Consider the following 26,989-nt stretch of genomic DNA (forward strand, 5'->3'; position numbering starts at 1 on the left):
GGGAATCACACAGCATTCGTTGCTTTGTGTCTGCGTTCATTCATTGAACAGTGTCTTCAGAGTTCATGCATGTGGCAGCATGCGGCAGAAGTTCCTTTTTTTAAAAAAAAAAAAGACCTTATTTATTTTAGAGAGGGACAGGCAGGAAGAGAGGGAAACAACCAGTCAGTTGCCTCACGAACACCCCATGACCGGGGGGCCAAACCCCAACCCAGGCGTGTGCCCTGACCGGGAATCAGACCAGCGGCCCATGGCGTTGCAGGAGATGCCCAACCAACCGACCTAGTCGAGCTGCATGAATCAGGGCTTGAATTTCCTTCTTTTAAAGGCTGCCTGAGTTGCTTTGAGTCCCGCTGTGTGTCTTGCATGAATGTTACTGGTTCCCACCCTTGAAATCAGTTTACTTTGAAAATATGCAAATCTTGAGAGGCCGCTGTCTTCTGCACCCCTTACTTGGCTCACCTCCGGCGGGCGGGTGGGCCCCAGCGAGCCTCGTGGGCCCCTCCACTTCACTCCTGGTTTTACAGCCTTCCCCTGGTTTAATAAGAAATCCTTCTGCCATTGGTCAATCAATATTTTATTTAAAACACACACGCACACGCTCGCGCACACACACAGACACACACACACGGGTCACGAAGGCAGAGTCGGGAAAGGAGGCCGAGATCTCATCTTTGGGGACAGGCTGACCGCAGCGCCTGTAGAGGCTCGCCTGGCTGTGAGAACGAGGGCATGAGGGCATCGTCAAGACCGGGTTCCCAAGCCAGATAAATTAGGAAAGGGCTTCGTTCCTCCGGAGAGACTTAAGGCAGCTTCACTCCCCCAGGGATGAGGGACGAGGGACGGGAGTGATGCAGGATTCAGACACCCCCACTGTGTGAAGCGCGCACTGGTCCCTGAGGCAGCTTCAGAAGCAGGAGGGAGCTGAGAGGCCGGGTTTCCCTGGAGGCTGCTTTTCCTTCCCCGGGGGGTGGGGCGGGGAGGGATACTCTTCAGGCTGCGGGGAGAGGCTGGGGGCAGCTCCGGCAGAGCCCAGGAGGGCGGTGAAGGCCCCCTCCTGTGCCCCCCAGCCCGGGCGGCACTTTGGCACAGGACACAGGTTCAGAAGTCTTTCCTACAGGCGCCGGCGCACGGATCCTCCCGTCTGCGGGGCCGCACGTCCCGCGGGGCCTCCTGCGACCCGGAGCCTGTGGTGTCCTCAGACGGCTGCATCTTGGGAAGGAGACGGCAGAGTGAGGACCAACGGCCGGGGCAGGGCACCCCCCAGAGGCGCACACCAGCAGCCGACCCACGTGCGGCCTGGTGCCCTGCCTTCCTCCACCCACACCCACTGTCTCTGGGATTATTTTATTCTTTTTTAAATACATGTCTAAAAAGGCAAAATATGAAATAGTGTGGAGGGGATTTCCATCCCTACACGGTGCCCACCCCCACCCCCCTGCACGGCTTTCTCCCCAGAGCTACCTGAGCTCCGTTTCCCTTGGCTGCTCCTCCGCGAGTTTAAGTAACACGTTTACACCAGTATCTACCGACTGACCACCTCTGGACATTACCTGTTAGTGTGGTTCTTTTTTTTTTTACGTTCTGTGGTTATCCTTCATTTTTTCTTAAGCAGCTTTACTGGCATAGAATTCACACACCACCAAATTCACCCATGGCTTTTACTACACTTGCTCCACTCACAGAACTGTGCAGCCCTCTCAGAACACTCCCAGGGCTTCGGAAGGAAGCCCCACACCCGTGAGCGGGCAGCCCCACAGCCCCACAGCCCCCCGCCCCAGGCAAGCGTCCATCCATCTCCTTTCCGCCCCACAGACGTGTCCCTTCTGCACGGGTCTCACAAATGGAGCCCCACCCCCCCAGGTCCTTCGTGACTGGTGCCCGTCCTGTTCACCTTTGCCAGTGACTCTGCTGTGACCACCTTTCTGCAGGGCAACTCACGCAGCATCGTGCAAATGCTGCCATATGTGTGTGTGTGTGTGTGTGTGTTGAAGAAAAAGAACAAAGGAAGGAAGTGCGAGATCAAAGAAAAAAGCGGATTATTCAAAATAGCTGGTTTAAGCTTTCAGCAAAAGTCTAAAGAAAAAATACCAGGTGCAGGTATTTATGAGGATGTTCATCCCAGCACTTTTTAGTAGCCAAGAATTAAAACGACAGCAACAGCAAGAGACAGTGCCCCCCCACAGGAGACAAGTGCACGGTGGCACAGACACACAATGACTTGATGTGACATCACAGAGCTGTCAAGGACAGAAAAGAGCACCTGCAGTGCGGGGGACGATGTCTGAGAGATGGCGAAGCAGGAGAAAAAGGTCGGGTCACAAAGTAACAGGCATTTCGGATCATTTTAATCAAAGCAGCGTCTCTCTCTCCCCCCCAGCCCCGCCCCCCCCCCCCCCCCCCCCCCCCGCATCTCTCTGTACATTCCAAGAGGAAATCCTGGAAGGAAGGACACCCAGCAGGTTTTATTTCTGGGTAGTGCGATGACAGATGATTTTTATTAAAATATTTTTTGTCTTATTTGCATTCTAAGTGTTCTATATTTTATTTTTGTCATTAGGAAACATTTAAAGAAAATGCTTCCCCATCAGAAACTTCAGGGCTTTTCGGGGCGGGGGCGGGGACCAGGACGTGGGACAGGTCGAGAGGGCAAAGGGTCCTGTGTTACGTTGGTCCCCCTGGGCTGCTGTGCGCCCTCAGCCTCCTCCATAGCAGGCTCCTCTCTACTTCAAAGGAGCAGGCTGCCCTGCTGTCCCTGAGCACAGGGACCTGTCAGAGACCATCTGTGTTCACACGACCAGGACTCACCTGCTGACTGGGTCACACAAGAGATCTTGTAGGACAGCCACACGCTCGCCAGGCAGAGGAAGGTGGCCAAGAAACCAAAGATCTGCATGGGGGGAAAGAGAGGGAGTTCCCAGACTGAGGGCCACCGCTCGGGCAGTCTGCCTCTCGTCTCTGTGCTAGCTCCCTGCCTTGACTGTGGCCGGCGGGGAGCTTGCTTGCGGAATTGCCCGACCCAAACTCTGCGCTCTCTCTCAGGTGTGGACCCAAACTCTGCGCTCTTTCTCAGGTGTGGAGATGAGGCCCTGGCCCCAGGTGCCCCCCACTGGGACCCAGGTCAGGCCTGGCAGCCAGGCCTCTAGGCCTCCACCCCTCGGCTCTTCTCGCTCTGGGCAACTTCAGTGCCCATGTTCAAGTTCATGTTTCAACTGAGCTGGGGCCAAGCCACTGTACTTTCCTTATCCTGGGCTAATGAAACAGAAGGCAGAGTTGTACATTTTCATCTGAGTTTTAAACTTTTAATGTTCAGTTGGGCTTAATCAGTGTGGTAGCACTGTTTGCATTGCATGCATTATGGTTCTGGTCTAGCTTTATAGCTGTGTCAGAGCCAGGCACGGAGGCCTTGCCCTCTAGCCTCACATTTGCACATAGTTAAATAATATGAGACTAAAACAAGTTCAGGCAGCGCCTCTTTCCTTCCTGGGGGGTCCACCCCGTGCTCAAGTGTGAGGACCTCGCCCTGTCCAACTTCCTTGTCTGTGGGTGAGGGACAGGGAGTCCTGAGAAGAAGAGGCCCTCGCTCTGGTGTCCTGGGTGGAACTTCAAAGTCTGGAGTCATTTTCCTGACTGCTGAACAAACCTGGCAGCTGTGTAGCTAAAATTTACTGAGCACTTACTATGTACCCACCAGTCTTCTAATCCTCAGGTGTGTTAATTCCTTTAACCCTCACAGTGCTGCCAGGTGGCAGCCCTCCTGCTAACCCTCCCAGCCCCTCATTTTACAACTGAAGAAACGGGGGGACAGGAGGTCAAGGGTTCTGCCCAGGGCCACAGAGACAGCAAGGCCAGCCCTGGGAGCGGAGCCCCGGGAGCGTGGCTCCGGAGCGCACACTCCGCTCCACGTGTTGCCCAGGTGTTCTGAGCCTTGCGAAAAGCCTCAGGGTCTCTGTGCTGCCCCTGAGTGCCCAGCCGAAACCGCTGGTGACATCCAGGAGGAACGGCCCAGGACGAAGGGCAGGATTTTCAAGGTTCTGTTTTCTTTGCGAGCCTGCCTGCTGGTTTGCAGTGAGTAGCTGCCCCCACAGGCCCACACCTACCTCCCCTTCCCGAGGTCCGTTTGCCTGGCTCCTTTTGTACTGATTGTCTGCACCGCATAATTAGCCTATTAAAGCCTATTCGGGCCTCTCATTGTCTGTTCTGCACAATTAGCACATTATATACCATCCCGGTCTCCAACTGTCTGCACTGCATAATTGAACAGTTTATTACGCTGCTACAGAATGCTGTTCTGGACGACAATGCCTTGTCTGCTAATTGTTTCACGTGCCTCGCCTTGACTCCTGAGTTGGATCACCACTTTCTCATAAGCAAAGGATCCTATTGTTTTATTTCTCTGGCTTCCCCAGGGACCCCGATGGTGTATGGTAAACGGGGTTTTTGGGATTCCAGGGCCAACACCATTATGTGCAGCTGGAATCATAAAACCCAGTGGGAACCCCCCAATGTGGTCTCGAAACAGTGGGCACACGTCTTCCTCTTTGTACCCCCCCCCCCCATCAGCCGTCTGCAGCCAGGCAGGCGGTAACCTGTGGCTGGTAACCGCATCTCTCCTTGGAGACTGGACGAAGTGGGGATTTGCAGGGGTGCAAGGTGGGTAGGTGGATGGGTGGGCTGCGGGGGGCACTTAAAGGGCAGTTAGGGGAGTGACCTCTGCCCCACGCCAACCGGTAGAGGGCAGACTCTGCCCCTCGGTGGAATTCCAGGCACAGCCCCACTCTGAGCTGAAGGCCTGGAGAGCTGGTGCGTGAAAGGGTGACCGGCATACAGACAGCTTCTCTCAAACACCTGGAAATATCCTGCCTGCTTCTTAATGAGGCAAATCAGAGCTGTCCTTCAAGCCACCAACCTGTAAACAATTTGCTAAATCGGAAATCAGATGACAGGCATCTATAAATCTTTTAAAAACAATGGTGTACACATATGTATACACGTGTTTGTATATGTGTGATACATGAAAAAAGCTCCCACAGCACCGTAGTTTTGCACATTTCCATGCTTCTTCTACTCAGGCTATCGGATTGGTCAATTTCCCCCTCTGAAACGTATAGGAGGGTTACTTCCTGGCCTGCCTACCGCTAAGAATGAGGTTTGGCAAAGCTAGGACTAATGGCTGATGTCACTGACTGATCCCCGCACTGTTCCCCTGAGCCCAAAGGAGGTTCCAGAATCTTTCTCTGTGTGGGGCTGAGGCAGCCACGAGCACATGGCCACAACAGGCATGTGACTGAACACCTCCTCACCACGTGGCTTAAGTAGTGGCTGCAAGAGAGAGGCTGGGGGCTGCCGGGGCCCTTTTGTTTGCCAACAGCCCTGATGATTCACCTCCTGAGACCCTCCGCTGGGGGCCCGAGTTTAAGGCTCTTTGGAGGCTGAGCTGGCTGGATCAAGGTGGGTACCGATTCTATAGGAGAAAAGCCCCAGAAAACAATCCCTTGGCTGCCCCCATCAGGAAGAAAATGAGCGTTCAAAACATGCATTCATTGCTGAAGGCTCCCCAACTCCCCAGCAAGGTCCTCACCGCTGCGGCTATCAGCTCGCTCTGGTTGTAACTCTTGGAGGCCGCCACGATGGACGCGATGAGGAGGAGCAGGGTACCGATTAAATAGTGCAGAAGTTCCTGGGGGCAGAAACAGAGCAGGGCGGTGGGTTGGGAGGTCCACTCCTGGTTCTGAGGGGCAACCGGTTGTCAGGAGAGAGGAACAGAAGCGGGGGGCGTGTAACACCCCGACAGGAGCAGTGTGGCTCACAGGCGATGAGTGCGTAAGGCTGGCCAGGATGAGGCCAAGGCCAAGCAAGAGAGAAAAGATGTCAGGTGGGCAGGGAGGAAGGGGACAAAAGGACAGGGTGGCATCTCGTGTGAGCAGATGTAACCACGAAGGGCTGCTGCACTCCTGAGATCGGTTTGTAGACACTACCTTGATCTCTGGCCAAAGCTGCCCAAAGCAAACAAGCTTCTCCCAACTCCTGGCTGGAGAATTTAAACAAAGCCTCAGCCCTCAGGAGCCAAGTTCCCTGAAGAGATGGGTGCCTTTTGCCTCTGCTCCAGAGAACGTTTCGTGCGTGGCTGTGTGCCGGGAGCTGGCTCTCTCTCCGGAAATGTGCCTCAGGCCAAGCTCTGCCGCTGAGTCTACAGGCAGGATGGACTCTGCCTTTGCTCCTCCCCTTGGCCCACCATCCGCGTCCACCCCATGCACTCTCCGGGATTAGGATGCCCTTCAGTGACGTGGAAATACTTGCACCTCATCCTTCCTCCTCCCCAGGGAATACCAGATCAGAGCAGAATGGGGTTTAGGGCCATTCGCAGCATTCACTCTGAATCCAGAGAGTATCCATTTTCAGCCTTTGATGAGAATGCAGAAATCACTCCTGCATGGAGTTCTGCCCATCGGGGCAGGTGGCTATTAAACGTGGGACAGCGTCCCGCTTTCAAGCTGCAGTCCCTGCCAGAGCTGTGCAATCAAAGACCCCGATTTCTCCCTTGGCCGCTAGACAAGGACGTCGCAAAGCAGCCCACAGAAACTCGGAAGAAGAGCAGATCGGTGACTGAATGCTCCCCACCTCCCAGGGCCCCACACGCCAGGGCAGAGGACTGTGACCCGGGACGGGGACGACAACTCGAGAGAGGCCTGAATGGAAGGCGCCTAAATGGTGCTCGGCTGAAAAATGCGTGGCTGAATTTACCCTTCCAACATTTGTTCCCCCTTCAGCCCACCCTTGTTCTGGCCCCCTGGCCTTTACTCTCTCCTTCGCTTGCTCATTGTCAGCATCAGGGAGGCCCAGAGGAGCTTGTCCTCCAAAGAAGCAAAAAGTTGTCAGAACTATGAAAGGGGCCTTACACCTTAGGAAGCCAAAAGAAATTTCTCTTAAAATAAGATAGTGGGTCATAGCGGTAAAGGTGAATGATTCGACAATTCAGTCACGAAGCCGAGGTTGTCAGACTAGGTTTTGAAAAGAGATCCAACTATTTGTTTTCTGTAGGAGACACACTTTATACTGAAGCATATAGGTAGATTGAAAGTAGAAGGATGAAAAAGATACAGCATTCAAATAGCAGCCAGAAGAAAGGTAGAACGGCCATAGTTGTACCAGACAAAATAGATTTGAAAACAAAAAAATATTACCGGAGATTTAAAAAAAGGCGTTTTATAATGATGAAAATGTCCATATACCAGGAAACTATAACAATTATACACATATATGCACCTAATAACAGAGCAACAAAATGCAGGAAGCAAAAACTCAAAGAAATGAAAGGAGAAATAGATAATTCAAAAATAATAGTTGGAGGCTTCAATGCCCCCCTTTCAACAGTGTTTAGAACAACTAGGGAGAAGACCAACAAGGAAATAGAAGACTCGAACAATACTATGAAACAACTGGGCCCAACAGGTATCTATGAGACATTCTATCCAACAAAAGGGGAATATACATTCTTCTCCAACTCACATAAAACATTCTCCAGCATAGACCATATGCCAAACCATAAACCAACCCTCAATAAATGCAGAAGGATTTAAATAATTTGAAGTATGTTTTCCAACTACAATGGAATAAAATTAGAAATCAATAGCAGATAGGAATTTGTGAAACTCACAAATCCGTAGAAATTAAGCAACACCTTCCTAACTAATTAATGGGTCAAAGAGGAAATCACAAGGGAAGCTAGAAAAAACCTGGAGATGAATGAAAAGGAACATACAACATACCAAAATTACGGAAGCAACCGAAGCAGTGCTCAGAGAGACAGTTATAGCTCTAAATGCACATATTACAAAAGAAGAAAGGTTTCAAATCAGCAACCTAACCTTCACCTTAAGACACTGGAAAAGAAGAGCAAACCGACCCTAAAGCAAGCAGAAAGAAGGAAACAAAGACTGGAGCAGCAACACACCAGACAGAGAACAGAAAAACAATAGAGAAAGTCAATGAAACCAACAGCTGGTGTCTTTGAAGAGATCAACAGAAGACAAACCTTTAGCTAGACTGACCAAGAAAAAAATTAAACACTAACAAAAGAGAGAAAAGACTCAGATAACCAACACTGGAAATGAAAGAGGGGACGTCACTACTGATCTTACAGAAATAAAAAGGATGTTAAAGGAATACTGTCAACCACCGCAGGCCAAAATTAGGTAACTCAGCGAAGACGAACATAGCCCAGGGAAGCGACTACTGAAAGTGACTCGAGCACAAGCAGACAATCTGAATGAGTCTACAGGGCCCGGCAGAAGTAACGCCTGCCTGAGCGTGGTTGGTGGGCTAATAGAATGGGTATAATAACTTATAGTTTTAATTTGAACATTTCACCTAAAATGGCATACGGTGTGCTTGAGTGTGATATTGTTATGTTACAGAATGACGTGTTTATGATTTTGTAATAAAAAGGGATGTTATTTGTGCCTGGCCGTGCATAAACAAGTAGAATTTGAGTTAATAATGAAAAAAAATCATCCACAAGAAAAGTCCAAGTCCACATGGCTTACCGACTCTTCACAAACTCTTCTAAAAGTAAGATGAGGGACCACTTCCCAAATCACTCTATGAGGCTAGTATTACCCTGATAACAAAATGAGACACGGATGTCAGGAGAGAACAATCTCTCTTATGAGTGCAAATGTGAAAATCCTGAGCAAAATACTAGCAGACCAAACCCAGCTACACGTAAACTCACTTTTACACTACGATCAAACAGAATTTATCTCAGGAGTGCATGCGTGGTTCCACACATTAAAATCAATGTAATACAACATAGTAATAGACTATAAAGGGGGGAAAACTCATATGATTATCTCAACAGATGAAGAAAAAGCATTGGACAACATGTAACACCCTTTCATGATAAAAGACTCCCCACAAAGTAGGACTGGAAGGTAATTTCTTCGTTCTGATAAACAGCATCTACATAAAGCCACAGCTAACATCATATTTCACAATGGAAGATGGACTGCTTTCCTTCTAAAATCAGAAAGAATTATAATGCTGTCTACTCTTGCCACTTTCATTCCACATTCAACTAATTTCTTGCAATAAGGCAAGAAAATAAAAGAAAAGGCATCCAGACTGGAAGGGACTGTAAAACTATCTCTACTTACAGGTGGCACAATCTTGCATACAGCAGACCTCAAGGAATCCACTAACAATCTATTAGATTAATAAATGAGTTCAGCAAAGTTGAGAACATCAGATCAACATAGAAAAATTAATGGTATTTCTATCCATTTGCAAAAAACAATCCAAAAAAGAAATTAAGAAAATAATTACAGTGGAAATAGCATCAAAAACTAAGGTGTGTATACTCTGAAAACTCTAAAATATTGTTGAAGGAAACATTAGAAGATCTAAATAAATTGAAAACCTCCCATTACAAATGAATCACAAGATTTATTATTGTGAGGTGGTAACCCTCTCTGAATTGATTCGCTGTAATTCCTATTAGAACCTCAGCTGACTTCATTGTAGAAACTGAAAAGCTGATTCTAAACTTCATGTAAAGTTGCCAAAATCCAATACAACCCTGATAAAGAAGAAGAAACAGAAAGAGTCACACTTCTTAATTTCAAAACTGACAAGTTTTACAGTAATCTAGATAGTGTAGTAAGATCAGCACAATGGAATTGAGTCCAGAAATAAATCCATGTGTTTATGGCCGAGTAATTTTCACCAAGGGGGCCAAGGCATTCAATGGGGGAAGGATAGTCTTCCCAACAGATAGTGATGGGACAACTGGATATTCAGATGCCGAAAATGAAGCTGAATCCTCACCTCACACTCTATGCAAAAATCGACTCAAAATAGATCAAATATCTGAAGGTAAGAGCTAAAACAATGAAACTTGAGAATAAAATTTAGAGGTAAATCTTCCCAGTCTTGAATTTGGCAATGGCTTTTAGATATACCCCAAACACAAGCAACAATAACAAAAATACATAATATAGATTTAATCCAAATTTAAAACTTGTGCTTTAACAAACACTATCAAGAAAGTGAAAAACAACCAGCAGAATGGGAGAAAATATCAGCAAATCATAATTCTGACGGGGGACTTTTAACTAGACTATACCAAAACTCTTACTACTCAATAATAAAAAGACAACCTGATCAAAGAATGGGCAAAGGCTCTGATAGATATTTCTCCAAAGAAAATACACAAATGGCCCTGGCTGGCGTAGCTCAGTGGATTGAGCGTGGGCTGCGAACCAAAGCATCGCAGGTTCAATTCCCAGTCAGGGCACATGCCTGTGTTGCAGGCCACGGACCCCAGCAACCGCACATTGATGTTTTACTCTCTCTCTCTCTTTCACCCTCCCTTCCCTCTCTAAAAATAAATAAATAAAATCTTAAAAAAAAAAGAAAGAAAATACACAAATGGACAAAAAACCATGTGGAAGAGGATTGAGTTTATTAATCACCAGAGAGAAACACACATCAAAACCACAAGATACCACTTCACACTCACTGGAATGACTATAACCTGAAAGGTGGAAAGTAAAAAGTGCTGACAAGGATGCGGGAAAACTGGAACCTGAGCACGCTGCTCACGGACCGTGACCTGATGCACCGCTTTGTCAAGCAGTCCCGCAGGTCCTCAAATGATCAAACACGGTCACCACGTGACCCAGCAATTCCCCACTTAGGTGTCTTCCCAAGCGAAATGGGATCACGTCTATACGAAAAGCGTGCACCTGCGTGTTCACAGCAGCGCCATTCATAAGGCGGAAACAACCCAAATGTCCATAATCGGCGAATAAATACACAAAATGCGGTACAACAGCGTTCAATGGACTATTACTTGGCCGTGAAAAGGACTGAAGTGCTGACACGTGCAACAACAAAGATAAACCACAGAAAACTCTGCTGAGTGAAAGACACCAGTCACAGGAGACCATGCGTGTGGCTCCCTTTACACGGAGTGTCCGGAATGGGAAACCTCACAGAGACGGAGCGTAGAGTAGTGGCTGGTCAGGGCTGGAGGGGACGAAGGGTAGAAGGTGACAGAAAAAGCGTGTGGAGTCTCTTTCTGAGGTGACGGAATGTTCTGAAATTGACTGTGGTGACGGATGCACAGCTCTGGGAATATGCTAAAATCCAGTGCATTCTACACTCTCAGTGGGTAATTGTAGGGCATGTGAATGAATGATAGCTATTTTTTACAAAACAATCAAGGGGGAAGAAAAAACCCTGGCAACTTTGACATCTTTCCTCAGACTCTGCCAGTCCATTTTAGCTGCCACATCTTGTCATTCAACACTCACGACGGTAAAAATACCCTTCACCCGCATCACCGTCTTCCTTCCACGTTCCTCCTCCCAGCACACACACACAGCCCACTGTCTGTCACCGGAGAAAACAATCATGGGGGTGAGAGGCAGAGGGCTCTCTCGGAGCTGGAAGGTGAGCTTCAGAAAGCAGTGGGACGCCAGGCAGAACGGTGCCCCAAACAGCGGGAAATTCAGGGCTGGAGCAGCTAAGGATGGTGCGAGAGGCGGGGTGGGCAGACCAGAAGGATGCCACGGGGTCTCTGTGCCCCGCGAGCATCCTGACTCCAGAGAGGAGAACGGAGAATGGGGCTGGGCCACTCCCTTACCGACAGGGGCCAGCTGATGCAGGTGAGCGTGCGGTAGAGGCGGAAGAGATGGACCAGGTAAAAGGCGAGGATCATGATGAAGTTGCAAATGGTGACCACTTCGAAGTATCTGAAGGCACTGTAGTAGGTCCACGGAGAGCTGCTCACGCAGATGAAGGCAATCAGCAGCGTGACCTGAGACACAAATACAGACCCATAAGAGAAAGGCACCTCCAGGGAGCAAACGGCAACAAAACCACAGCAACACAAACAACAATGGAAAACGGAGAGACTGCTACCATTCAGGTTATTTCCTCACAAACTGGCTGGAAGTATATAATTTTCTGTACTACAGAAAAAGCTTTTAAAACACATCCTGTTTGAGAATGTTCAGAATGGCCATGAGTGGCTTTGTCCTGAGAGTAGATGAGCAGAACCCTTCCATTTATTTGCTGGACTCCACGGACCACAGATACGGTCCTGCGATGCTGCACCTTGGGTTTGCATATGCGGCTGAACATCAGGAAGCTGCCGATACCTGACTGTTTTGGACCCACAAAGATGGCAACTCATATGTTACACCCGACCTGTTGGCAGACGATATTACTATTTACTGACACCTGATGTACATGACCTCATGGAGGCCTCACAGAACTCTGCTGGGTAGAGGAAATCACCCCCCTGTTCATACAGAGATACTGAGGCACACAGGTGCAACAATTAGCCCAAGGCTACCCAGCTTGTGTGCAGCAGAGCTGGTATTTGAACCTAAGTCTGTCTGGCTCCAGGGACCATGCTCCTTTGTGTCAGACGCAGTTTTGTCTTTTTGAAATGGAAGCCCTCGTCCCAAACAAGCTGAGGAAGGTGGATGTGATACCAGGTGTGTAGGGATCTTGGTGACAAGGTGGTGCTTGGTCACCACTGGGCATGTGGCGAGGACTCACTCGCTAAGTCTCTTGTTGCACGAAGGGGCGAATGAGTGAATGAAGGAGAAGAATAAGTACATTAATAGTCTAGTATTGAGTTGACAGGTCAGGGAAATGATCAGCAACACATGAACACCAGGGGGGGGCAGCGTGGAGGAGGGTAGAGAGATTCTCAGTTCGGTGAAGGGCACTCAGAGACAAATTCCTCTGTTCACTCACAGGTGTTAAAAGTGTGTTAAATGTATGTAAAAATCTCAAGACCTATTTTAAAAACACAGCTAATTTAGGACAAAAATTAATTTGTTGTTTTAATTATATTTTATTTTTGATCATGCTATTACAGTTGTCCTGAGTTTTTCCCACTGTGCCCCCTTCCACCCAGCACCCCTACTCCCTCAGGCATCTCCCCACCATTGTTCATGTCCATGCGTCATGCGTATAAGTTCTTAGGACAAATGTTATTTTATGCTGCCTCTCTCCTATAGAACGGTGATTCCCAAAGTGTGTGTGTGCACGCGCACGTGCAATTTTGTGTTCTTTGGCGACGTCTGGAGACATTTTGGGTTGTCACACGGTGGTGGGAATGCTGTTGGTACCCACAGTTGGAGAGGCCACGGGTGCTGCTAAACACCCCACTGAGGGCAGTCCCTGCAAAGAGAGCCATCTGGTCTCCGGCGAGGCCCGAACCGTCGTGCTGCTGTGCGGGGACCCTCTGTAGAAAATGAGCCCGTAAAGAGAAGGAAATCGCAAAGTGGGCCTAATGCTGGTTAAAGTTGTCAATGCCAAAAAAAAATTGCTCTGTTTTCTAAAGCCCCTCATTTCTAATTTCTAGTGTACCACCAAGCCCCTCAGTGATAAGTCAACAGCTAGAAATGAATTTTCTCTCGGCTTGAAGCTTAAAGCAGATATGAAGAACGCTCTGCTTCACAGACCAAAGCAGCAGAGTGTGGCTCTGACGAGAAGGGACTCTCAACTTCGTTGTATTTCCCTTTGCTAATGAGCAACATATTTTCATTTTCTCGGTTCCTCTCCAGCCAGTCAGCCATGGTGGTAGAATGACTCATGCCTTGAGGTCATTCTAACGCCAAGGGGAGGCTTTGCTTTCATCTGGAGTGGGGTGCTGGCCCTGGCCCCTACTCCCAGGCCTCATCTGTCTGGGGAGCCTCTGGGTCTCTCAGGCCTGCAGACCCCTCATACTCGGCGGGGGGTGTGGGGGGGGGCATTTTTATTCAAGGCCTGCCTGAGCACGCACGTAATCCAGGAGCAGGCGGTGCGATTCCTGGGTGAAGAAGCAATGCTGCACCTAATTGCATGCAAAGCTTAGGATAATTTTTACAGCCCTTCATCTGTGACTGAGTAGCTCTTACTCCTGGTGACACAGAGAGGTGGGATTTCCCAGCGCCCCAAAGGGGCCCGGGCAGGCCTCCCCCTCTGAGCTCCCGGGCTGAGTGCTGTGCAGCAGGAACACGTTACTGCTCTACCGCAAGCCACCTCAGACCTCTCTGGGAAACTTGTTTGCGACACCAGCCTTCTCGAATCCTGTCCATTTGGCCTGAGTCCACCCACCATGTGCTCTTTGGGAAAGCCCAATTTTGGAAAATCTCTTTTAGATAGTAGAGGGTGTGTACTTATGCATGTTGCTCAAGGATTCCGAGGATTCTTTTTTTTTTTTAAGATTTTATTTATTTATTTTTTGGAGAGGGAAGGGAGGGAGAAAGAGAGAGAGAAACATCAATGTGCGGTTGCTGGGGTCCTGCAACACAGGCATGTACCCTGACTGGGAATGGAACCTACGACACTTTGGTTTGCAGCCTGCGCTCAATCCACTGAGCTACACAAGCCAGGGCTGGATTCCAAGGATTCTTGCATCCCTAGTTTAGATAGCCAACATCTTAGCTAGTGTACTTGAAAAAAAAACCCCCAAACCCAACAACAAAGAACAGATTTGATTGGCATCAAACTTTTCAGGAACTCTTCTAAGGCCAGTAGGTGACCTGTGAGAACACAGTAGACCCCCGAATCATTCAGGTCCGTGCTCAGGGGCCTCCAGAAAGTTGAAGCACAAGGAACAAGTCGATGGCAGAGAAAAGGGCCCCAGGGTTTTGGCTCCCCACCCCGAGCCGGCCCTCTCGGGACATCGCTGGTTGCCTGTTACAAACGCAGATCCGCAAACACCCTGACTTCAGAGGTGACCCAGTGGGAGTTCTGAACTCAGGGTTGAGTGGGGGGCTCTGGGAAGACAGAGGGGGTTCTATTTAGAGTAACTGAAGTGTGATACCATCCAGAGGAGTGACTTGATTCTCGGGGTGCCTGCTAGCTCCTCTCAAGTTTTGTTCTTTTACATGGAGCTGCCGTGAGTGTTGAAAATAAAAGACTGAACATGGATGCCCATTAAAAGTCATGTTGCAAGAACCCTCAGCTCAAAGCTGGTCTCACAGACCAGCCCAAGGGACTGTTTAGAGTCACTAGAGTCACCTCAGATTAGAAACCAGCCCCCTGTCCCCAACCTGTGCCCCTTCTGACTCCATACTGTCAGAATTCCTACCAGAAAGGAGGGGCGGCTTTTGTGAGAGGAGCAGTGGGGTTCAACTTCACAGGAGGTGAAGCCAGCTGACGTTACCTGCGAGAAGCGGTTGTCCCCTGAGAACTTTGGAACTAAACATGCTGGTCCACACGCCACAGCTGGGCACCAGACAGCTTGGCCAGGCTCTCAGCCAGGTGGTAACCTTGTTAGGGCCCAAGACAGGCCACCCCCAAATGCCCCACAATGCCATATTGGTTACTTTCAATGAAGTTCCTTGATAACCAGCCGGTGCCAGAGGGCCACCCTGACCCTCCCTTGTCCCCTTGCTTGCAGGAAATCAGTCTCCCAAGTGACAGGCGTCCCCGCTGCTCCAAGAGGCCTGAGACAGACACGCTTACACTGACACTCAGAGAGCCTGAGTCAAGGAGTTTACAGCGGCACTTCAGCACAAAAAGGCGGCCAGTTCGAGCACTGAGCCTCATTGTATGAGCCGAGTATCACATTGTGGTTCTCCCGTGCACAGTCTTAAATTTTCTCTTCCCGTTAATCTAATCTTGTGTCAATTTTATTATTTCATTATTAGTCAAGCCGTAAGCACCAAATAAGGGTAAAGGGGGGGCGTGGAATTGTCTCCTTCCCCGACATCCTGAGGGAGAAGTGGAGTGGTGACGTCTAAGACAGACACTCACTGGAGGAGACTCAGGAGGCCGTGTTCGGGAGACGCCTTCCCCTGAGCTGGACCGCAGAGGCTGGCAGAGCGGCGGGGGGCCCTGCCGCTTGCTGCCTGCAGCCCATGCGCTCGGCAGGCCTGGCCCTCCCTCTGTGCTCCGGCCAAGTCCGGTCCGTGGAGTGTGCCTGTGTCTGGCTGCAGGTGGCAGCAGACACCTTTAGTTTTAAGAGCCCTGGGCTGGATGGAAGCTGGCTAACTCCACCCTCTCGCAAGGGTTTTTATTCTGACCTTGGAATAAGGAGTCTGAGAGAGAGAGACAGGCTGCAGGAGGGCAGGTAACTGACGAAGACGACATTGAAAAGTCTCAGGCCCAACTCGAAGTGGATTTTCTGCAAAAGCGCCAGAGAGGAAAGCCAGGCTTATTCAAAAAGTCAGAGATGCGAATCATGACTTCGTGGTTGCAAACTGCAGAGAGAGACGAGAAGGCCCATACATGACTGCCTGACAGCGGGCAGGCGGGAAGAGGAATTTGCAATGTGCCCGGCGTTGGCTGAATTCTGCCCCTGGGGGGAAGGCAAATTCACCCTGTCCTCTGTGAAAGCCCCCACGAGTCACCACCAGGAAACCGCCCCGGTGCGATCTCATGAACACCCACGGGGAGAGAGAACGCTCACCCTGGCTTCCTTCCTCTGCCCAACCCCCCCGCCCCCCACCGCATCAGGCTTCTGCTGCAAGCTTCTTCCCACCCCCTCACCCCAGCACACAGTTTGTCCTGTATTCAAACATACAAATGCCAAAGGAAAAACCTGGGAGAGGGAATCATCTAGGAAACATTGCGTCAGGGGGCCTCAGGTCCAGGCCCGGAGCAGCCAGGTAACGGATGCCCTGGTTTCTGCATCAAATCACGAACCACGCAGCGCGGTCACCTGCAGCACACTAACCACCAGCGCCCAGGCTTGTCCGCGCTGGGATAGCGCTGGAAGGCCAGTTGTAAGAAGCTGTGAACAGTGGTTGTGTCTGGGAGGAGAGGGAATTACTTAGTGGTTTAAAAAATGCACATCGAGATCACACAGTGAGTTGTAAAATAATTTTTTTATGACGTGTCTCAGAGATCTTCAATGGCATATCTACAGATCTACCCTTTCCCTTGTCACTGGCTGCGGCTTTATGTGACACGGTGCTTCTCGGCCTCAGCACTGCTGCGGGGTGGGGCTGTCCCCGAGGATGCTCGGCAGCCAGGAGCGACCACCAAAAATGTCTCCAGACGTTGCCAAAGGTCCTCTGGGGGCAGGACTGCCTCTGGTGGAGACCCCTGCTTTAAATGGTCTATTATCAATGGGCGTTTATCACATCTCTAGTTTTTTACAAGTGCAATTTGGCAAAAGTATTCTGGGATGTACTTCTTTGTGTGTGTGTGTGTGTATATACAAACATTTCTAGAGGATTCTTGGGAGTAGAATTACTGGATGAAAGTGTATTTACATTTGAGACTTTGATGTTTGCTGCCAAAATGCTATCCCCAAAAGATATGAGTTTCCTTGCATAGGGAATTTTGCAACCCAGGTTATTATAGTGTTTAAAAAGAATGAAAACAATGTCTTCTTATTCAATCTTCATTTCCCTAATGACTAGTTGGTTGAATATCTTTTATGTTCATTGGTCATTGCCTGTTCATATTCTTGGCCTATTTCACCGTCATTTGTGTTTCTATTATGGATTGAAGAACTCTTTATACTCCAAATATTAACCTATTACATGTCATACATATTACAAGTAATTCTCTCAATTCCTCATTTGCCATTATTTTCATTTTCTTTGAATTTACCAAAGTTTAACTTTTTTATGCAGTTAAATCTATGCATCACTTTTTATAGCTTCTGGGTTTTGTGTCTTATTCTCCACTCCAAGGTAGAACATCCTACATAAAAAGGGGGGTTTATTTCCTTTTTTACATATAAAACTTTGACCTCTTTTGTTTTAAATCCTCACACAAGGCTATACTTACTCCTTATATTTTACTCTTATATTTTAGAAAGAGAGAAAGAGGGAGAGAGGGGAAGGGGGAGGGCAGGAGGAGAAGGGAGGGGAGAGAGAAACACACACACACGGATCAGTTGCTTCCTGTATCTGCCCCGACTGGGGATTGAACCCGCAACCTGTTGGTGTATGGGGCATTGCTTCAACCAACTGCGCCACCCAGCCAAAGCAAAACTTTCATCCTTTTAAGCGTGTGGGATTTATTTTTGTAGATGGCATGAGCACACGGCAGAGTTCTAACTTAACCGAGCCGTCAATGGAATGTACTGACAGCATTCATTGAATAGCACGGCCTTTCCCACCGGTTTGAAAGGTGGACTTTTATGCCAGCTTCTACCTGCTCATTTCCAATCCACTGTCCACAGTGCAATCATCAAGTTTCAAAAGTTTCAAACTCCTTAAAGCCTTGAAACTTAAAACCCTTCAATAGTTTCCCAAGCTCTTGAATCAGGTAAAAGTCATTTAACGAGGCCCAAAGGGGCTGCAGGCTCTGTTTCCGCTGCCTCTGATTCTCCGGGTGCGCTCTGCCCTGCAGGAGGGTCCCTAGTATTCTCCCTGATGGTGCCTTGGCAACCGGCGGTGCTTAGCTCTGTGTTGGTTAAATATCTCTGTGTTTGCTGGTTACCTTGTTCGCTACCCTTCTCCCCAGCTCAAAGGCAAGCTCCGCGAGTACAGGGAACCCGAGGGTTTCACTCTTACTCTCTGCTGCCAGCAGCGCGCCCTGCACATGGTGGGCACTCGATTCAACACTGGGTGAATGAATCGTTCTTGGGGCTACCCTGCCATCCTCGGCCACAGCTCCATGATGCTCTAATACATTAAACACACACACACACACACACACACACACACACACACACACATCTTCTCCCTTACTGGCCTCAAGTTCTTTGAGAAGAGGATTGTGCGTTATGGGAACATCGCTGAGGGGCCTAGCACAGTGCCTGGCCTGTAGAAGATGAAGGACTTTTGCAAGTTACTCTGGGAACCCCTTTCAAAGTCGGCCAAACACCTATCTGGCATTCAGGCTCTCCAGAGTGGGTGTAATGTAAGAAGGGCTTCTAGAGTCTTAGTTCATGATGGAGCCAGAACACTTTCTGCTTGTCACTCAGGCCATTTGTCCCCAAGGCATTTTTCACAACAGATGCAGCCTGGATGGGCTGCCTGTGCAACAACCCTGTCACCCACGTTGTCACTGCTCCTCACTGGCAAAGGTTGTCGGATCACATTTAGGAAGCCTGGGCGGGAAGCCACAACCTGGCACACTACATTCATGCCAGCTTGGTGGTTTGGTGCTTCTACTGAACAAAACTGAAATCGTAAATTTTTGTTGAACAGTTTCTCTACCTTGTGTGTCTCTCAGCATCTGACTTGACCGCCTGGGCTCTGCAGTGGCTGACTGCGTGTCACGAACACGAAAGCAGCAGCCTCTGCCTCTCACACTGCCATCCATGGGAGACGACATATTTCTTTGTGCATGTGTGGAAGTGAGGAGACAGACTGCAGGCGGCAGCCTCCCCAGGAGGCCCCTGGAGGGCACAGAGGACCAAGGGTGCTGAGACAATGTGGAGACAATGCAGGGAACCCCAAAGAGGAGAGGCCGCCAGCAACGTGCGTGAGCGCTCACTGCGCGTCAGGCTCTAAGTGTTTTACGTGTGCACCTGCCCGTTTTATCCTCATAGGAACCTACGCTGCAGGTGCTATTATTCTCCTCACTTCGCAAACAGGGAGCGGAGGGACAGAAACTTGAGCGATCTGCACCAGTCGTCTGAGCGGGGAGTCTGGAGCTGAGGGGTGGACCTAGCCAGGCAGCCTGCTGGGGGCAGCCTCTCGTTGCTATGGCAATGGTGGCCCTCACCATGCAGCTGTGTCTCCGAAGGGCATCCCAGCTCAACACTGGTCACTGGATGTGTGTCAGCAAAAGTGAACAGGATGGAGAGGAATGAGAGGGGCAGGTGTCCTGAGGCCAGTGCCACGGAAACCCCCGAGGGTACAGAAAGCCCCAGCCAGGGCAGGGCAGGAGGTGTGCAAGCTCAGGGAGTGGATGGGAACCACAAGAGATCAGCAGGAAAAACCCCCTACTGAACACTACACTAGCCCGTCTCAGCCTCACAGCAGCCCCACCCTGGCCAGGGGTTGTCTTGCCCAGTTCTCAGATATGACAACGGACTGGGGTAGGCTGCTTGCCCAAGGCAGGCCACACAGATGGCTGGTGGTGGAACCAAGAAACAAATCCAGGTCTATCTGGCTCCCACGACTCAGTGAGGAGTGAGTGTGTCGCACAGGGATGAGCTCACACCCAAGCCATCAGCTCACATGTATTGTTTTCCCTCTTCAAATACGGGGTCACACTGTGTGATTCAGTGGGTGGGGATAGACTGCAACAAGGATTGGGCAGCTGGGCGAGGGGCACACGAGGGTTCACTGTGCCCAATGAGCTCAGAGAGCAACTAAACTGCTGCAAAGGAGAGCAGAGGGAAGAACGAATTGAGATTTGCAGTCATCACTCCCACCATAAAGGCGCAAGTGGAAGTTAGGCAATTACTTTTACTTTTAGAATTACGAAGCAGTAGTTGCTTTTCATGAGCAACTCAGGTAGTGTGATGCCATGAGGCTCCCCCCGAGGGCAGGAGACGATTTTCGGTTCCTTCCGATAACCTGAAGGAAAGCGCAAGAGTTCCCACTCCGACCACGGCCAGGCCAAGCGAGGAGGTTCTAGTCACACAAGTCACCAGTGCAGAGCTTGGGGACAGTGTGTCTGGTGTCGTCAAGCACACCGGTGTCTCAGAGGGACCACAGGTGGACAGGTGGTGCCCGCAACTTTCCACACTAACGGTGCGCAGTGGGCTGAACACAACTTGTCTGACTCTGCAGAGAACAGAAGGAACATTCCGGAGCCACATTCTCCCGGGATTGACTGGAAAAATGCCCAAGCTGCTTTGATCAATGAGGGAGGGGTAAGGGGAGCAGATACAAGGCCCTGAAATGTGTGGGCACGCACGGTATAATTTTAAAAGCCAAACAAAGATCCCACGTGAGCACAAAAGGAGCGAAAAGTCTTACCCTGAGGTGAGACTGATTCCTTCCAGCCAACCCCAAGTCAGCCTAGCCCCAGGTTAGCCGCCCACCACACCTCAGCTGAATTCCTCGCTAATCTTTCCCTCTGCCTGAATCTCACCGACACCCTTACCTTCCTGCCCTCCAGAGGCTAAGCAGCCACTTAAACACCCTTCTAACCGACAGTTCGCCCAAATGCATGTTTATTCATGCACTTTGCTTCTCTCTGAGAGCACCTGGTTGGCGCTGAGATGGGGAAATGGAAGGAAGCTCAAACAAGGCAGCTGCTCCAGTTCATTCAGTTCATTCTGGGCTCTGAGGCTCCAGGCAGCAGGCCACCCATGCAGGTCCCCTTGTAAACAGAAGGGGCACTTGTAAGGGGCGCGGGGGCACCTGTCTGGCCGCTGAGGGAGGGCTGGTGGGCACGCCATCTCTCTAGTCGCTGCCACTTGTTCTGGGACTGAGCCCCCCTCATGCCACCCTCTCCACAGGGCGCACCCCTGTGGTTTCCCCAAATGGCCAGAGCAACATTGTTAGTCTCACATGCTCTTCTAGAACCTGGCTGCTCCTCGGCCAGAAGCAGGCTCTATTTCCCCTCCCCTTGAACCAGGGCAGCCTTGGTGGCTGCCTAGAACACGGCGTAAGTGGCATTGCATGGTGCCTATGGCTGGGTCACAGAAGACCTCAACACAACTTCCTCTGGCCCTTTGTCTTGAGTGCTCACCCTGAGAACCCTCCCACCACGTTACGAAGAAGCACAGCACTCGGAGAGGCCACCTGTAGGCGTCCCGCCCACAGCCCCAGCTTTCAAGTCTTCCCAGCTGAGACCCTGTCACCGGTGGGGCAAAGACAAGCCCTCCTAGCTGCGCCTTGCCCAAACGCCTGACCCACAGAATCTGTGAGCGTGGTAAGTGGTCGCTTTACATAATTGTATGGTGATTTGGTCTATAACCATAGCACCTGGGGCAAACACTTAAACAAACAAACAAAAAAAGGGTCCTGCTTGGTCTGTTTTGAAAGTAGCACATGAATTGTTCTGGTTTTCATGCTTTGATTCTTTGCATAGAGAAGCTGAGTTCTGTCCAGAGATCAGGGGTGAGCCCGGGCGAGAGCCGACATCTGTGACCTGCACCTGGGACTGTGTCTGAAACATGTCCCCTCGGCAGGGCTGTTCTTGGGGCAGGCTCAGCTGCAAGGCAGATGTGGCCTCAGAGAACACTGTCACTGAATATTGCACAATGAAACCCGCTGTGGGGGAGAAGAGTTGAGAAGCCCCACCCCCATCCTGTATCACAGAGTGGACGCTCATGCTGACTCCTCGGCAGACTTGGGGGCCTGATGGAGCTAAAACCACTGAGCCGGAGGGCTCCGCGCTTGCTTTGGGCAAATGAAAATTCCCATGACTGCCAGGAACGTCTGAGAGCTCTTGGTGTGGGCTTCTCCGTGGCCATGGGATCCAAGATGGGGCAGGAGCACAGGAGCAGCTGCCTGCGCATCCTGTCGGCCCCACCTCTGAGCAGCTCAGCTTGGGGGAATCGTTCCCTGATGCTTCCTGGTAAGCTCCACTGGAAAAGAGGATCCTACCACCACCTGTATCTACATTTCCATTTGCTTTACATTAAACGTGGCAACTCTCTCCATAGTGCTGCAGCACAGGCAGGCTCTTTGGAGTGTGGTGAGTTTGCAGCATCTGATGTGTGCTTTGTGGCAACGTCATCTTCTCGCCACTTTTCTTGACTCAGGTCACTGGCCTGCGGATCCCAAAAGGAGGAAAGACACACGGACAGCGCTGAGTCAGTCACTCCAGTTCCCCCAGCTGATCCCAGCCCAGATCAGATGACAGACGCCACCCCCCAGGCATGGAAGCAAGCCCAGTTCACCATCACCAGAGCCTGCCTACCCCAGACGACTTCAGTCACGTGAACAATGGATGCTTATTGTTGTATGCCTACTTGTCACGCAGCAAAAGCTAACTGATACCTTGGTTTTCAGAATTTCCCTGGTTTCTCAGTCAGGCAACCCTAGTTTTTAAAGTGGAAAGAACAAGGTTGTTTATTCAATGACTATTTATTGAGTAGCAACCACATTCCTAGCCCTGTACTCAGGAGGTAGCACAAGGTGATACTGCTCTCCATTTTGCCAAAGGCAATCCTAAGGAAACCCCGACGCACAAGGAATAGTGGCGCTGCTCAGTACGTCAGCCACTGTCCTGGGGAAACACACATAAGGAGAGGCAGTAGGGCCGGTCTCAGCAGGAAGCCTGGCAACCAGCCCTGGGCACTTGCCAGAAGTCAGCGCCTGTTGACTTTAAGAATGTGGGTAAGGGATGCCTTGATTAAAACCCAAGCAGCATAATGCCAAGCCAGTGCTGGCCTGGGGAAGAAGAAATCAGTCTGGAATAAAAAATGACAAAGCAAGCACACAGGAACCATTAAGGGCTGGTAAGCATGTGTCACTGATGGAAAACCACAGCAGTGCAGGGGATGCGTGCTTGCCACAGGGCGCCTGGTGGGGGGCAGACAGGGAAGTCTGACTGTTGGCCGGAGGCTGGCCTCCAATCAGAGTGGGGAAGGCTGAATGGAGCACAAGGTGCGGCTCTCGACCCCTGTTGGTTACACAGTCATTTCACAAACACAGTGACAAGTGGGCCAGTGAACCTCCCCGGGCCTCCGTGTCCTCACCTTTAAAATGGGATAATAACAAAACCCACCACAGAGTGGATACCGGGATTAAATGAACTGATTTGGGCAAAACATGGAGAATGGCCTGGCACTGCTTTAGTAAATGCTCAACAAACGTTAGGTATTAAAACTCCTTTCGGAGGAGTGCCGGGGAGAGGGGCGTGGGGTGAGGTTTGCGCAGCTCTGTGCCCAGGGCAGCACTTAAAACAGTGACTCTTCCTCTCAGTGCACTGAGTTGTCGCCAGGAGGTGAGCACAGTATAAGGACGGCTTAGACGCAGGCCCTGTCCTAAAGGGTAACGAGTGGGCAGAGGAGCGGGGTGTGGGGGAAGATGGCAGCAGGTGGCATGGGTGTCCCAGGGTAGCCTCCGGGAATCCAGGCTGCTGGGTGATGTGGGGAGCAGACCCTTCCCCCACCCAACAAGGCCCCGGGCAGCAGCTGGCAGGACCAACAGGACACTCCCCCTCCTCTGTAGGGAAGTAACTGCCTCCCATTCCTCAGACTGCTGACAGCTTGCTCAACATGAGCTGGCAATTCCACGTGTCCAGACGTTTCCACACACAAAACCACCAACAGAAAAATGCACCGGGCCGCGCCCCTGCCGCAGGCCATTAGGGGTCCCCCTCTCCTGCTCTCTGACCCAGTTCTGGAGAACAGCTCCCAGACGGGACCAGGGCGGGACCAGGGCGGCCTTGCTGCTGGGGAGCAGAAAGCCAGCCAGGCTGAACCACTCCCTTCACACAGATAAGAACGAGTTCTCCCTCCCTCCTACAGCTACCTGGTCCTCAGTTCAAAGGCGCCTCGATCACTGTAACCTGACTCCCGCCCCCAGGTCCGGGGAAGTCATTCCACAGGTGGGCCCTTCTCTGAGGCCGAGTTCTCCCTTTGCCCTCGCACTTCTGAGTCACCCGAGAGAGTGCCAATAAAAACAAAGACCTCCCTTCAGAAAGTTCCCCACTCCCTTGGCCTTCGCTTATTAAAAATAACCTGGTAAGGCCAGAGCCCGGGCGCTCCCTGCACTTCCCCTCACCCGACCTGCAGGGTCACCCTGGGGCCTCCTTGCTGCCTGCTGGGAAGACAAAGAGGGCCTTTCAGGCCCCAGGAAGCTGCCCTGCTTCTGCCCTGGCCTGGATGCCTGTGCAGGAGGCTGGGAAGACCTGCACAAAGGTTCATCCCAAACAAAGCCTCTTCTTGTGCACCTGCTCCCGGGGAACTGGACCCCTCAGATAAATCCGATAGGAACTCACTGTCCTCCTAGAGGCATGGGCAGGGCATCGGTAAGGTAGGAGGAATCAACCTGCGTCTAGCTCCTGTTCCTGTCCCGAGTTTCCTAACTTTATGGTTTTCTAACATGTGAGAAGTGAGAAACAGGTAAAGCCAAAAAGAACAGCCACCCTGGGGAGAGGAAAGAGAGAGAAGGATTCAGAATAATCCACACTAAACTCTCATGTGAATGCCTCAAAGGGAAGGGCAGGAAGTGGGCTGGGTCCTTGGCCAGCCAATGGATAAACTCTTTTCAGACTATCGAAAATGCTCAACAACATATTAGCATATTGAATCCGACAATATGTACAAGAATATAAGTGTACAGCAAGTAACTAAAATTTACTCCAGGAACACATGGCTGGTTCAACATTTGAAAGTCAATGTAGCTCTGGCTGGTGTGGCTCAGTTGGTTGGAGCATTGTCCTGCAACTGAAAGGCTGCAGGTTCGATTCCTAGTCTAGGTACATAAGGGAGGCAACCAAATGATGCTTCTCTCTCACATTGATGTTTCTCTCCCTCTTTCCCTTCCTCTCTCTCTAAAAGCAATGAAAACAAGTCCTTGGGTGAGGATGAAAAAAAGAAAAAAAAGAAAAAGGAAATCAATGTATGCACCATATTAACACATCAAAGAAGTAAAATCAAATATGCGTATCAACTGATGCAGAAAAAGCATTGGACAAAATTCAATACCCGTTTATGATAAAAACTTTCACTAAACTAGGGTAGCAAGAAACATCCTTAACTTGATAAAGGATATCTGCAGAAAAGTCTCCAGCTAGCACCACACAGTGATGAGACTGCAAGCTTTCCCCCCAAGACAGGGAACAAAGAAAGGACATCCTGCCCTGGCTGGCGTAGCTCAGTGGATTGAGCGCGGGCTGCGAACCAAAGTGTCGCAGGTTCGATTCCCAGTCAGGGTACATGCCTGGGTTGCAGGCCATGACCCCCAGCAACCACACATTGATGTCTCTCTCTCTCTTTCTCTCTCTCTCTCTCTCTCTCACCCTCCCTTCCCTCTCTAAAAATAAATAAATAAATAAATAAATCTAAAAAAAAGGACGTCTTCTTTCACCGCTCTCATTCAACTTACTCCCAGAAGTTGCAATAAGGTAAGAAAAAGAAATAAAAGGCATACAGATCAAAACCTTTTTTTACTTGTAGACAGCATGACTACCTATGAATAAAATCCCAAAGACGCTATAGGGACTAAAATCCAAGGACTAATAAATGAGTTCAATAAATGCAAGATTAATATACAAAAATCAACTGTATTTCCATATATTAGTAGTAAACTGAAATTAAATATTAGAAATACATAGGACTATTTATAGTAGCAGCCAGGAAGGGGGGACATACCTTTTAGGTTTAAACCGAACTTCGTAGTGTGCTGAAAACTACAAAATACCGATGAAGGAAATCAAAGATTTCAATAAAAAGGACAAGTATAACATGGTCATGGATTGAAAGATACAATATTGTTAATATGTCAATTCTCCCCAAATTCATATGCAGATTCAACATAATCCCAATCAAATCCCAGCAGGCTTTTTGGGTAGATACTGACAAGCTGACTCTAAAATTCATGTGGAAAGGCAAAGGGGTTGCGAGGTGGGGACAGGGGTTGACTACAAAGCGACAGCACCGGGGAATTCTGGAGGTGACGAGGCCGTGTGAGGGAAGCGTGATTCTACGCATTTGCCCACGTGCACGGAGCTGTTCTAGAAGTTGTGACCTCGACCGGGGTGATGGGGTGTGTATGCCGTGCATGTGCTCTGGAGCGCTGAGCTGTATGTACTGTAAATGAATGAACCGTGTGGTATGTGACTTAGTTACAACAAAGCTGTTACCAAGAAAAACCTTTTTTTAAAAAAAACCCCAAAAAGCTAGAAAAGAAAATCTTAAAAAAAAAAAAAGAAGAGGACATCTGCGCAGAGATGCTGAGACGATACTGTCAGACCACAGAGCGAGAGGTCATGGAGGTGAGATGAAATTAAGACGTCGAGGCCCTCACTGCGCCATGTAAAAACCTCACTGCGGCGCCTCCACAGGGGTTTTCAGAGCTGTAACTTTCTCTGCCCTGATGTTTCTTGATACCGACAGAGAAACCTTCGGGAAAAGCCCCTGATCTAGGAATGGCACAGCCCCCGAAACTCACAGTGGATCCAGCCCAGCGCCCAGGCTTTTTCGAACTTGCCAAGCCAT

General features: G+C 49.9%; 1 protein-coding gene across 1 annotated transcript in view; it reads right to left on the minus strand.

The window, feature by feature from the left end:
- Nucleotides 1–304: 304 nt before the first annotated feature.
- The window catches only part of CMTM7 (CKLF like MARVEL transmembrane domain containing 7), a 45,560-nt gene continuing 18,875 nt past the window's right edge, over nucleotides 305–26,989 (minus strand). The window contains exons 2-5 of the mRNA XM_028518408.2: nucleotides 11,648–11,821; nucleotides 5,582–5,680; nucleotides 2,809–2,890; nucleotides 305–1,212 (exon numbers count right to left, since the gene is read on the minus strand). Of these exons, the coding sequence (XP_028374209.1) occupies nucleotides 1,199–1,212; nucleotides 2,809–2,890; nucleotides 5,582–5,680; nucleotides 11,648–11,821 (369 nt within the window). The 3' untranslated portion in view covers nucleotides 305–1,198. The remainder of the gene's footprint in view (nucleotides 1,213–2,808; nucleotides 2,891–5,581; nucleotides 5,681–11,647; nucleotides 11,822–26,989) is intronic.

Source organism: Phyllostomus discolor, chromosome 7 (assembly GCF_004126475.2).
Source record: "Phyllostomus discolor isolate MPI-MPIP mPhyDis1 chromosome 7, mPhyDis1.pri.v3, whole genome shotgun sequence".
Taxonomy (NCBI): domain Eukaryota; kingdom Metazoa; phylum Chordata; class Mammalia; order Chiroptera; family Phyllostomidae; genus Phyllostomus; species Phyllostomus discolor.